Source organism: Candida parapsilosis, contig 005807, assembly GCF_000182765.1.
Source record: "Candida parapsilosis strain CDC317 annotated contig 005807".
Taxonomy (NCBI): Eukaryota; Fungi; Ascomycota; class Pichiomycetes; order Serinales; family Debaryomycetaceae; genus Lodderomyces; species Lodderomyces parapsilosis.
In genome coordinates, this window is record NW_023503280.1 from 2078053 (window position 1) to 2091826 (window position 13774).

At 39.5% G+C, this 13774-nt stretch overlaps 5 protein-coding genes across 5 annotated transcripts; 3 read left to right on the forward strand and 2 right to left on the reverse strand. All coding sequences in view use genetic code 12, as the record gives it.

The window, feature by feature from the left end:
* Positions 1–842: 842 nt before the first annotated feature.
* CPAR2_809020 (uncharacterized protein) lies at positions 843–2774 on the forward strand (the record flags this gene model as incomplete). Its single annotated transcript, XM_036808827.1, has 1 exon — positions 843–2774. The coding sequence occupies one exon, from the start codon at positions 843–845 to the stop codon at positions 2772–2774; it is 1932 nt and encodes a 643-aa protein (XP_036665525.1).
* A 117-nt stretch (positions 2775–2891) lies between these two features.
* Positions 2892–3929, forward strand: NOP13 (Nop13p; the record flags this gene model as incomplete). Its single annotated transcript, XM_036808828.1, has 1 exon — positions 2892–3929. The coding sequence occupies one exon, from the start codon at positions 2892–2894 to the stop codon at positions 3927–3929; it is 1038 nt and encodes a 345-aa protein (XP_036665526.1).
* Positions 3930–3977: 48 nt separating this feature from the next.
* SLK19 (Slk19p) lies at positions 3978–7427 on the reverse strand (the record flags this gene model as incomplete). Its single annotated transcript, XM_036808829.1, has 1 exon — positions 3978–7427. One exon carries the CDS (start codon positions 7425–7427, stop codon positions 3978–3980), a length of 3450 nt encoding a protein of 1149 aa, XP_036665527.1.
* Positions 7428–8675: 1248 nt separating this feature from the next.
* On the forward strand, positions 8676–10331 carry MDS3 (Mds3p; the record flags this gene model as incomplete). Its single annotated transcript, XM_036808830.1, has 1 exon — positions 8676–10331. One exon carries the CDS (start codon positions 8676–8678, stop codon positions 10329–10331), a length of 1656 nt encoding a protein of 551 aa, XP_036665528.1.
* Position 10332: 1 nt separating this feature from the next.
* CPAR2_809060 (uncharacterized protein) lies at positions 10333–11448 on the reverse strand (the record flags this gene model as incomplete). The annotated part of the gene is made up of 1 exon (XM_036808831.1): positions 10333–11448. One exon carries the CDS (start codon positions 11446–11448, stop codon positions 10333–10335), a length of 1116 nt encoding a protein of 371 aa, XP_036665529.1.
* Positions 11449–13774: the final 2326 nt, after the last annotated feature.

Consider the following 13774-nt stretch of genomic DNA (forward strand, 5'->3'; position numbering starts at 1 on the left):
CGCAAGTAAAGTCTCTTGTAGTATGGATCTGCAACTCCTTAGTAACGCGTTCAAACTTAGACTTTTATCTATATAAGCTATCATAACTTTTAAATCTCTTCGTAGTTTCAGTATCACCATACAAACACCCATAAAGTATGGTCTCACTCTAAAGGAAGTGATTTGCAATCGGAACAGAAATCGGTTTAAATATATGGAACATTATTTTGAGTAGTGTTTTGTGTGGATAATCATGTCGCTTTGGTATGATGAATCGTATGTCGTTTCATTATAAATAAAAATGTCGCATTAGCTTTGAGTAGTTGTGTCACTTTGCTATAAAAATATTATGTCGCACTCGTCTAGAATGGGAGACTGTACACAATATAATTTGGTTTAACTTGCACACGACTCTTTCTCTTCTTTAAAAAGACAAATTGTATTGAACTGAACTGAACATTCAAAAAACCATCCTGAAATTCCACCATCTTCAACTTTTACAGAAAGTCGACGTTCAAGTCACAACTTACTTCTTCCCACTCTCCTACATTCCTCTGGACAGGCTATCTTACTTTTCAACTTACACGACAATTACGAGCTTTTTACTTAAAGAAACTCAACAATGTTTTAATTTTGAATACCTCGCCCATTCACAGCATACCCAACCTGTAGAAGTCATCTTTGAAAGTGATGAATTTCTACGCGTTGATTACCTAAAATAGAATACATTACCCTGTTGATTTCACATATTTGCAACAGTGATATTCACTTGATAGATAAAGCAAATTATTTACTAGCACCTTGACTCCACCACAATTCCTTTCCAACCTCATTTACACCACACCTCGTTTTATTTTTACAAAATGCTCTCCCTGATGATGGAAAAGGATTTCTCCACGAGTTTCACCTTACCAGCTGCTTCAACAGACTCGTCAGAGCTATCTAATGAAAAGTTCGCTGAACTGCCTACCGAAAACACCACATCAACCAAATCCATCAGCGATGAAGAACAACCTGAAGCGGATTTGAAGGACAATTCACCATACAATCAATCTGATGACCACAAACCATCATTCAACTACGATTTGGAAGTCTTTAACCTATGTAAGGAATACTTGAACACCAAAAATCACCACGGATTAGCTTTAATTGCTAGACAAAAGGGAATTCCACCATTTCTTCGATTCAAAGTTTGGCCAATTTTGTTGAAATATCACCCATTTGTGTTGGATCCATTTATACAACCAGATAACGAAATCATCAACGAAACAAGCGATGTCGAAAGCACCTCGAGTAAAGAAACATCGTCGTCGTCATCAAAAGGGTATCTAAGCCAGTCTGAAAGTGATTATGAAGTCCGATCGGAGAGCCGTAAAGAATCAGATGCTAGCACAGAGATTGAAAAGAAGATCAAAAAGGACATTGCTAGGTATATTCAACGCCTTTATTACTTGAAATCTCACGATTTGACACCAGTCGAGAAAGAAATTATCCAAACATTGGAAAGTGCAGTACTCAAATTTACCCTTAAATGGTCCAAAATTATCAAGTATGACACCTCTCTTTCATGGATGGCTTTGAATTTGGCCGAGTGGTTCCCGCCAATACCGAAAACACCATGGGTTTTAGTCGGAAGGGATCAGTCACAAAAGGGGTCCTCTTTGATTGCCAGTGTTGTTGACGATTATTCAAACTATATTGATCATATCCCAGGGTTGGACAACTATCTTGATGAGTTGATATACAAGAATGAAACCATTTCAAACATGAAATTTCAAGATGTGTATGAGAGATTGGTGTTGGTCTTGTTGCATTGTCCTGAACCTGAATCAAAAGTGGGCACAGAAACAGAAACAGCTCCTAACAAGAATGACCAAAAAGATGAGAGAAAACAATCCAAAATGAACAAGACGACATTACCGATTACTGGAGGCACAATAGAACAAAGAGTTTCCTTCTTTATCTTTTGTTTGCGCAAGTTGCTTCCTGAGCTTGCGCAGCATTTCCATGAGGAACAAATTTTGACCAAATTTGGTTGTCTGGATGATGAATGGTTGATATGGTGGCTCAAATTTTGTGGCACCAAAGTGTGGTCCAAACATGACCGGGGCCGAATTTGGGATTTCCTTTTAGGTTGGAGACTTAAGAATCCCAAGCGGAGTTTCAACTATTACTATGAGAAACTAAACTATGTTAACAGAAACACATTGCAGAAATTGGGCCCCGATGTATTTTGGACAGTTGGATCTTCTGAAAATGAGCAAACATCAACCATTGATCTAAGAAGAAACTCGTTCAGGGATTTAATTAACGAATTGAACAATGAGCTTCACATTTCAAAATCAGATTTTCTACTGACATCAGCGACTCCGTTGTCGGCCAATGAGTCCAAGGAGAATGTTAGTGGCCCCAATCTATCTATTCCATTTTCAAGAATTGACCCTCACATTGCATTGATATTTATTTCGATATCTTTACTCAAATCGAAAGAGAACACCTTGGTTGAACTTGATCAACATGAGATTAGGCAGTTTCTTTCGAGACTTCCGTCAAAGTCTTACAAGTACAATCAAAAATCGAGAAAACGATCAAGCCAAACTTTTAATTCGTCTTCAAATTCGCGAACCGCATCTCCACCTTTGCTGCCTAATGAAGAAGCACCAACTAGTAACATCATTATATCGAATGATATGCGAAACGATAAACACAAGATTAATTTTATTGATAATATCATATCGGAGGCTGGCGAGTTGTGGCGGAAATGGCTATGGTCTGAGTTTGTAGAGGATAGTTGAACCATGAACAATCGATATCTCTAAAATCATCTTTAGGTTAGCTTGTAAATGAGTGGCTTGTAAATGAATCAATCCTCTTTTTTGTGTTTACACAAAAAATAAAATTTGAGATGCGAAATGGAGATGAGATGTGATGCTTCTTCCACAGCCATGTCCGACCAAGACACAGATACGAAGCAAGTAGACAGGAAAAGGAAAGCTGAATCCTTTGATGAGTTAGAGATCGATTTAAATGCATCCGTGCCCTTGTCCAAAAAGCAAAAACGTTTAGCAAGAAAGGGGAAATTGGAAGAAGAGCCAGCTCCAAAAGTTACAACAGTGCAAGAATCGGAGCAAAAGGCAGAAAAGTCAAAGTATGGTGTATGGATTGGGAACCTATCATTCGACACTAGTAAGGAAGACCTCGTTAGATTTTTAGTGGCAAAGTCCTCAATAGCGCAAGAGGATATAACGAGGGTGAATATTCCCAAAAAGGGTAACCAAATTAAAGGATTTGCCTACGTTGATGTGCAAAATGACGAGCAAGTTGAACAATTGATTGCAGTGAGTGAGCAGAATTTGAATGGGCGTAACTTGTTAATCAAGAATGCCACTTCATTCGAAGGTCGCCCAGAGAAGGAATCAAAGTTACCACCAAGTCGGATCTTGTTTGTGGGTAATTTGAGTTTTGACACAACTGAAGACAACTTACGAGAGCATTTCCAACATTGCGGAGATATCGTTAGAATCAGAATGGCGACTTTTCAAGATACAGGAAAGTGTAAAGGTTTTGCATTTATCGATTTCAAGTCGGAAGATGGTGCCATTACTGCTATGAAATCAAAGCTTGCTAAATCAATGTTGAATAGGAAGTTGAGGTTGGAGTACGGAGAAGATAGATCAAAAAGAAGACCAAAGAGTCATATGCGAGATGATGTGGAGGCAGGAGACGCTGCTGATGGTCGAAAGCAATATAGAGAGAGACCGCAAGAGAATCTGCATAGAGAAAAACCACAAGACAATCTGCATAGAGAAAGACTGCAAGATAATCATTATAAAAAGAGATCACAAGAGAAACCTCAACAGAGAGAAAAATCGTCAGTTGCATTGGCCACTGCTCAAAGAGCCAGCGCTGCTATCGTGCCCTCATCAGGTAAAAAAATTAAATTCGATTAAAAACGTAAAACGATATAAAAAGAAAAGAGCGACCAACAACAAAAGCTACTAAAAGATTTTATCAAGCAATGTAACCTTTTTCTCCTTCTCCTTGTGTTTCTTGTACTCCTCTTCATTGACGGCAAAGTAGTTGGGGTCGTTCTTGTTAGCTTCATATTCGCCATCGGAAATAAGTTCATAAACCGATTGAACTTCCCATGAGGCATCATCTCTACGTGGCTCACTTGCACCAGCTGCAATAGCGGCGCCCGGCCTGTGATAATCCTTTGATTCAATATCATTTGCATTCACACCACCAACAACAGTTTGATTTTCCTTGGGGACTACACGAGCAAATCCTGTTTTGTTTTCAGTGTCATTTGCATTGAGTCCACCAACAGTGTCGTTTCCTTTAGGTGCGACACCTAAACCACCAATGGTGTTCTCATTCCTGGAAAAAGGTTTAGGCTCTTTGGTCACGCCACCCACGACATTCTCCTTCTTGACGTCCTTAGAAACTGGTTTCTCAACTGGTTTCTCAGCTGGTTCTTTGGACTTTTCAGTTGAAGTCCTTGAAAGTCTTCTTCCCCACCCCTTGAACCTATCGGAAAGACTGTTTGACCTCTCTTTAGTTAAAGGCGTGGCGCTATTAGATGAACTAGTGGCAGCTCCTACAGCGGCGCCAGTTCCGGCGCCAGCTGCACCACCAGTAACAATTGCTGATCCCAAGCCGGATTTCTTCTCCTCGGGTTCCTTCTTTTTGATTTCATCTTCGTTCCTTTCAAAATTGGGGACCGATTTATCTTCATCGTGAATAGCACCCTTCTTCTTCAAATCATAATCGGCACCTGGATTTTCTTGTGCACTTGGCAATTTTGATTGTTCGTTAATCAAATCTTGTCCAAATACAGTACCGGCAGCAGCACCAGTGCCTGAAGTAACCAAGTTTTTGCTTGATGTTGGTTCTTCAGCTACTGCCCGCTCATTTAAAGAAGGTTGAGCCTGCTTGTTTTCAATCTTTTTGATCGCCTTTTGTCTCTCCTTGATTAGCTTGTCAAGTTCATCAGACTTGGGATCCTCTCCAGTGTAAGTGGCCCTTTCTTCTCTCAATTCTTTGATCTTTTGCAAGTTTGTGATTTCGTCACCTAATCTTTCCTTTTGAGCTTCATGGTACTCTGACTCACCACCGGTATAAGAACCCTTTTGGTAAAGAGAATCATGTCTGTTTCTCTCCTCTTCCAAGTTTCTTTGTTTTGCCTCCTTCAGCTTGAGCTTTTCGGCTACAGCCGCTTGTTTCTCTTCCTTTTCCTTTAGTTCTTTCGCTTTAGCCTCCTCTTCAGCCTTTCTTTGTCTTTCCTCCTCTTCAAGCCTGGCTTGTCTTTCCTTCTCTTCCGCCTCTAATTGAGCTTGTTTTCTTCTCTCCTCTTCTTCCAACTTGGCTTGTCTCTCCTGCTCCTCCCTTTCAAGTCTCTCTTGTTCTTCCTTTTCTCTCTTTCTTTCCAACTCTTCTTGGTGCTTTCTAGTTTCATATTCTTGAGTTGCTATAGCTCTTTGGCGTTCGTGCTCTCTTGCAGCTTCTTCAGCGAGCTGGTCCTTTTCTTTCTGCCAAGCGCTGTGTTTATTCTTGGCTTCGGTAAGTCTGTTTGGCCTATCCGCTTTATCTGAATTAACATCGCTCAATTTCGCAGCAAAAGCACCCAATAAAGCTCCCAAAGCTCCAACTTCAGCAACCAATCCCTTGTGGGTGGTTTTTCTGTCGTCAATATCCTTTTGGTAACCTCCAATCTTTTCATTCAATTCTTTGCTTTGGCCTTGGTTTGTTTCTATTGCTTCTTGATGAGATTCATGTTGAGAGGTCAAGTCTTGCAATTTGGCTTTTTCCTCTTCTAATCTCTTTTTCAATCTCTCAATTTCGGTATCCAACTCAGAATTCTTTTCAGTCAAGTCGATTTTTTTTTGCTTCAAATCTTCAATCTCTTGCGTAGCCTTTTCTTGCCCCTCTTTAGAGTCTTCCAATTCTTGTTTCTTGGTTGCAAGCAACTCCTCGTGATTCTTTTCAAGAGTTTCCTTATCAGTGACGTGCTTCTCGGCTGCTTGAGTTTCACGTTCTTCGTATTCCTTAGCTGCAGTCTCGATCTCTCCTCTAGTCTTTTTTTCAAACTTGTTTGCATTCTCGTCTGAAGTTTTAACCAAGTTGGCAATATTGGTCAACTTACGTTCAATTTCTTGATCAACTACCTCCTTTCTCTTGTTGACTTTAGCTGCGTACTTGTCAAAATCAGTTTTCAACTTACCCTCGTGCTTCTTGACTTTTTGATCCAAGAGTTGTTGCCTCTTGATTTCATCCTCTTGTCTGGTTTTGGAAACCTCATCATTGATGGATGTAATCACAGGAGCTACTCTTTTTGCTGCCATATCCAACAATTGTTCTTGAGTCAATCTCAAACCTGAACCCAATTCAATAACCTTTTTGGGGTCATCTAAATCGTGAGCTAAGGACCCAACAGCGGTGGCATTAAGCTCCTGGTAGTGTCTCAACAAAACTGGTTTGTCCTTCAATTTCTCCAAAATTTCCTTGTTTGGTCTATCAACTGGTTCGTACTTTGTTTGAGATGGAGCTGGGATGTCAACGGGATGTTCCTTGATGGTATCGATAATTTCATCATCACCCTCCAAATGGTTTTTAGCGAGGTCTTCTTGCTCTTGACCCACTTTCTTGGCATCCTCAATATCAGCATTGGCAGCTTCGATATCTGCCTGAGCTGCTTCAGTATCTTCCTTGGCCTCAGCTGCAGGTCCTGTTGGTTCACTTGTTTCTTGATACTCATCCTTGAGCAATGTTTCTCTAGACTCATTAGTTGCTTTTCTTTCCAAACCTTGGTCGGTGGTCAAATTATCCTTCAACTCATCTGCTGGTTCTTTTGTGGTTGATTCACCAGTAATCAAATTATTCTTCGAGTCATCTGCTGGCTCTTTCGTGGTTGATTCATCAGTAATCAATTTCTCCTTGGATTCTTCTTCCAATTTTTGTTCCTCTGTGGTTGGTTCATCAGCAATTAATTTCTCCTTGGACTCTTCTTCCAATTTTTGCTCCTCTGTGGTTGGTTCATCAGCGATTAATTTTTCCTTAGCTTCCTCATCGAGCTTTTTCTCCTCTGACTTGACCCTCTCGTCTGTTGTTGTTGTTGTTGTTGACTTTGTCTTTGCCTTTGCATCATCAGTCTTTTTTGCTGGTTTTGTTGACTTTGTTGACTTTGCTTGCTTCTTCTTTTTCTTTTCTTCAGCTTCCAATGTAGGATGATGAGCAAACTTGGCAGGAACCTTGATATGTTCCACTTTATTGTCTTCTTTAAATTGTTTATACAAATTGACCTTTTTCTTTGAATTGGCAGCACCTTCTTCATCGGGTTGACCTCTAAAAGGGGAAACCCATGTCGATGCACTAGTCAATTGCTTTAATCTACTTTGTGGAGGCTGCTTTTTGGTAGCAGTTGAATTCACTGCAGCAGACTCTGACATATTGGTTGTATTGGTTGGCGGTTAAAATCTGTGGGAAGAAGATGTGGATAAAAGAGGAAAAAGTAATGTCGACAAAGGTGGAATTCAATTGAGTGGGTTTTCCCTTTTGTTGAAGTTTTCTTTTGTGAGTGACTTTTTCTTCTTTAGACAAAATTTCATATTCTTCTTTTTTGCTGTCACAAAAAGAAAAACAATACATATAGTCTTTTATTAGAATGCAAGAGAAGAGAAGACGACACAACTTCACATCCACGTCCAAACCACTCATGGGTATACAATGTAGATTCAAAAAATGAAGGAACTAGTCACGTTTGGGAACAGCAACAAGAGGAATCGCAAATGTAGAAAATATGAAGAGAATAATAATGGGAGCGAATACCAATTTTGGTCAATCTGCTCCTAGGTAAACTTTTATCCTAACATATGTGGCCACCAATTTCAGCCTCAGGCTGGTCCGCCAACTACTGTTTTGGTGTGTCAATATTAGCAAGTACAACTACCGCCTCTTGCAGAGCCAATTGACTGCAACACCCTCAGAAGCTATTGTCGTGTAAGTGACTACAACGACAATGATAATAATTCTTTGGTTGTATATCGTGCTTATAGTGACACAAACATTAAAACAGAACTGATTTTTGATTGCTACATGTGTGTGTTTGTGTGTGTGTGTGTGTGTGTGTGTGTGTATGTATTGTGTACATTGCGTTTGGTTGTGTACATTGTTAATTGGTAGTTGTGTATTGTTGTTTATTATTATTTGTTGCCCATTGCCTAATTAGGACAATAATTATACCAATTAGGAAATAGACACTATTGAACACCAAAGTTGTTCATTTACAACCAGACTTCAATCTGATATCAGGGTACAAAGTAAGTACATTGATACAAGCGAGTGACGTAATACGTTACCACCGAGATGTATTAAGATAAGACTTGCTGAAGATAACTGCAACTAAATATACTATCCCCATTCATCTTTCACATGATAAAGAAAACAACAAACGCCCAACAACAAAACCAATGGATCATGATTGTGTTTCCATCTCATTCATACATACCTTTCTTTCAAACGATTCGTATGCGAAGATGTATATCTTTACCAGTTGTTCATATAGCTATTCACTCTCTGTAGTTGGCTCCAAAGCCGCACTTGTGAAAAAAAAAATAAAAAATAAAAAAAAAAAAAGACTTTCCTTTTTATATCCCCGTAATAGGTTTATACCGTGCCCTATTCTGTTTACATCTGTTATGCAACAATCAACACATACACAACCAGCAATTACGTTTGATGACTATGTGCACTATGCTGCTCCCAAATCTTCCAACATAAGAACGGTTTTCTCACCAGCTGCTGTAACTTTGGGAAGAAATGCATTTGATCGAAATGGAGATCAAATATCTGACTTTGAAATTATATCTTGTAATGGAGACCGCATTCCTGTATCCATGGCGGTCTTAATTGACAGGTGGGGTAAATACTTTGTTACCCTACTTTCAAAAGGATATGTTTCAGCGGTTGAGGACTTTGAATCGGAAAAGAATCAAGAGGTAAAATCAAAAGCTACAACCACTTTGAGAAAAGCTGATGTACCACGGTTCAGGATACCATTTCAAGAATCTACCGAATCCTTGGGCACACACTCAACAAAATTGAAGCAAAGTTCTATTTGCTCGATGTCCACAGAATCCCAAGCATCAAGAAACAACTCCAGCAACGAAAGCCGCAAGAACTCAGTCCCCACTTTTCAACATGATGTTTTCACATCGCACATGGACGAAGTACCGCCTCAATCATTACCACCTACTGAACCAATTCCTCCAGTTCCAGCAGTCCCCGCGTCCTTCAAACCCTCGTCACGTAAGGGTTCACAAGATGCGAGCTCACCAAGGGCATCATTGTTAAACACCCTATCGGTGTTGCGAAACATTCCGTCCTCAAGATCCCCTAGAGAATCACCGTTTTCGTCCCCACGTGCTTCATTGTCGGCATCCAGCTCAAATTTGAGTGAGTTGCGCAGTTCTCCATTTCCAAATCTAAGACCAAATTTGGGTAGGTCAACCTCGGATTTGAAACTAACGTGCACCGAGTCAGGCGGGGAAACCAAGTACAAGGAAAATGAATCTGGAAGTAGTGTTGGTCACGGGTCAGTACATGGAGACGACGAAAGAAGCGATAACAATGATGACGACAAAAACGATAACGATGATGATGATGATGATGAAGATTATCACCCACTTTTTGGATTTGAGGAAGAAAGGTTCCCCCTTGAGCCATCATTAATACCACGAAAGTTGTATATGCCGTTCTCAACAAACACGGTAAAGTCTTTCTGTGAGTTTTTCTACACAGGACAAGTGGGGAACAAATGGGTTCTTGCACCAACATTGTTGGATAACTTTATAATTGCCAAATTTTACAAAGTTCCGTTGTTGTATGATTTAATCTATGAAGTGTTGATTGATGTAATACGACGTAAGGAGAAGGTGTTGTTGAAAGAGCTGACCGAGGATTACTCGCAGGTTATTGAATCCATAGAAAATGGCGTTGTTAGCAAGACTTGGTTGAAGAAAATTTGCGACGAGTATCAAGACGAACTGAGTGAGGAAACCATGGCCATTTTGGACGTTGATGATTTGAATTCTGGAACTACTCCGAGATTCAAGTCTGTTTTTGATAGACCAATGATTCCACTAGACACTAAAAGTGAAGAGGCTGATGATGAAGCGAAGAGTAAAACAAACACGATGACTGTTGAGGAGTTGGTGAATCCTGACTCTCCATGTCCATCTGATGAGGTGATTGAGGTGATTCACGAAGCCGCTTTGTTGGTAACTGAGATTAGAATTGTTTTGAGAACAATGTTGTTGATGAAACTACAAAAGGAAAGAAGGATAAAGACGTAGTTTATTTATGTCCAGCCCAAGTTTTAACAAATTCTTTGTAAGACTCATTTTTTCCTCGTTCGCCTGTTGCAAGCATAACCACGATTCTCTTTGGTTTCGACCGTGCAATTTCATTTACGAACTTGACAAATGATTTTAATCGTGGAGGATTGAAAAAATATACCGTTTTCATTCTTTTTAAAATGTTGAATTTTGTTGAAATGATCATTGCATGTTGTGCTCTTGCCTTCTGTAAGCTTGGCTCAAGATTGTTTCGCTTACACTTTTTCACATTCACAAGCATCAACCAACGGCCAGGATAGGCCAACCGGCAATACAAACTTTCTGCTCCTCTATAAGTTTCAACAAACGTTCCGACGTTACGCCAATGGCCACACTCACTGATGAGTTTATCAGCTTTTGCATCAAATGAATCAAAGTAGTACAACTCGATATTCACTGACAGCTGAGTCGTAGTAATTGATCTTTTGGTGATGTAATCTACATGAGTAAATGGTCTGATTTCACGCAATTGTTGATATTCAGACGTTGAAAGCAGTTTCTCTCTAATTATAATCACTGGGGTATCTTTTTTTAGTAACTCTTTGAAACTGCTTCGAATGAGGTCATTGTAGTCTGTCACTATCACCAATGTATCCTTTTTGGGGTGCATCGACAAGAATTCAAATGGCGTTTTAATATCAATTTCGGGGTTTTCATGCGCATTCTTTATGTAATAGTTGATCTTAACACCGCATGGGTTGAGCTCGCCTAGTGCATAGAAAACGCTATGTGGTTGCTGTGTCACATATATGACTTTATGATTTCCAACTCTCGTCCTGTCTCGAAGCACTTTGTTTAGAACGCAAAGGTGAAGGACCCGATCAGAGTCTTGGTTAGCGATTATGATCAAATCCTTCTGCTGATTAATTGCTTGCACCATATACGAAAAATACTTGTTGAATGGTATTTCCAATCTACTCATGATGGTGTTGATTGAGTAATGGAAGAATGGTTTTAATTGTTCGCCATTTTGAATTGGTTTGATATGGCAATTGTGAACGGTTATGTTATTGTCTTTGTTGAAGGCATCTCTGGTAAGCGGCGATTGCTTTAACTCTTGTGTCTGGTGCTTCATTTGTTGTCAAGGGGGTTAGTTGTGCGTGAGAATGTAGGTTGCGCGTGAAATGTAAATTGCGCGTGAAATGTGGGTTATTCATGGAACAAGGCATTCTTAAGTATATGGTAATTCTTTTGCTGCAGACAAAAGTTGGTCAATTGGTCTTCAACCCTGCGCTATCGTTTCAATGAAAATTTGGTAAAATCAGAGTTATCTCGCTGTAACCTCAAAGAGGTGAGCTTGGTATTTGGCGGCAACTCAAAAGTTGAAATCGTTGAGTATGCTGAAATGTAACTTTTCATAATTTGATTTTAGATTGCCCCCTTTGCTTGAAGAATTGAAAGCACCATTCAACCAACTTACTGAAGTCCCATCTCAACTAAGCGGCTTGAAGCATTTAATATTGTTAGTCATGTTATGAAATAATACCCAGTCAGTAAACATGAAGTTTGCATCCACGACACTTGAGTCATTGAACCTTTCTTTTAAGCTGATTGGGAAAATTAAATTGGTGTTTCCCAAAGCAGAAACAAAACTTAAGTTGATCAATTTGTCTGGTACGCAATTGAAAGAATTTTAATGGAGATGATTGGTCACAAAGGCAACAATTTGCACAATAGCTTGTATAAGATAGTGTTGTCTGGTAACCACGAAGGAGACAAGGACAAGGTATCGGCATTGATTGCTCAATAAGTAAAGTTTAAATGGGAAAATGGTGTATTACCAGAGCGTTCGTTCATGCAAGGCTCTTATGTCAAGAATGAGTTATCGGAGAAGTTGCTTTATTCGAGGAGTTTTCCGCTGTATGCTTTTGGTGTTGAAATGGATTATGAGAACTTTGATAATTTGTATGACGATGAGGATAAAGATGATGATAAAGACGAGGAGAAAAGAGATGCTAGTGAAGATCCTCTAGAGCCTGAAGATGTACGCAATTTGATGGAATATGCTAGTAGACTTTGGGATGAAGTTGTCAAAACACAATCTCCGCAAGGTCGATGAATACTAGCACTTGTAGTTTTTTATTACATACTTTACTGACCATAGGACCTTCAATCACCTTAATCAGAGACGAATAAGTTGAATTCTGAGTACAGCAATACAAGCTATATAATTGCCCAAAATGCTCTCAACGAATACGAACTTTTATTGGGTATCTATTTGAATGTACTTAGACGGGAGTTTCCAATTGATTCGTCGATCAAGAAAACGTCTGCCATCTACAGGGACGAATCAGGTGACACCAGAGTTCACACTAAACGTGTTGTGTTGAGAAAGTTTTGCATTTATATACCACGTGGTATAGAGAAGGCACTGACGATTTACAAGAGTTGAGAAAGCTGGCTGACGTCGATAAGGCAACCATTGAGAAAAACATGGCAGCATTATCATCACAAGGATTGAGGGTTTGGGATTTTGCTACGAGATACGTTGATTGTGAATGTGATGATCCTGAAAAGGTTGAATCCAATTTGACTTTCCAAAGCCAAAAAAATTGTCTGCTATATGGCTGCAAACTTTGCTATTCGGCCCCACAAAACGGTTGACACAAAATTAAGGATTTGCTATTTTTGTGATTGTTTTCATGCTTTTTCTGGTCGCACTATTACAAGGTTACGCTACTGTGTTTTCAAATACACCGTTCATACTAGAAAGCACTGTAACCATCATCCAATGGTATTCATTATTTAGTATCTATGTTCTATCGAATAAGTTACAGGTTGTTTGTTATTTTATATTTTGTAAAAAAATTAAAAGAAACACCTTAAACCTCAAAACTAATTGCACACACAATCAACTGGAAAGAAAGGTGATGAATTAGTATGCTATTAGATGACTCAAATAGACATTATATACTCCAACCAGTTCATAGTGGTGTGTGTAAGTGTAGATAGATGGGGTGGGGGTAATTTGATTATACTGAGGTCCGGATGTTGATTATACTGAGGTCCGGATGTTGATTATACTGAGGTCCGGATGTTGATTATACTGAGGTCCGGATGTTGATTATACTGAGGTCCGGATGTTGATTATACTGAGGTCCGGATGTTGATTATACTGAGGTCCGGATGTTGATTATACTGAGGTCCGGATGTTGATTATACTGAGGTCCGGATGTTGATTATACTGAGGTCCGGATGTTGATTATACTGAGGTCCGGATGTTGATTATACTGAGGTCCGGATGTTGATTATACTGAGGTCCGGATGTTGATTATACTGAGGTCCGGATGTTGATTATACTGAGGTCCGGATGTTGATTATACTGAGGTCCGGATGTTGATTATACTGAGGTCCGGATGTTGATTATACTGAGGTCCGGATGTTGATTATACTGAGGTCCG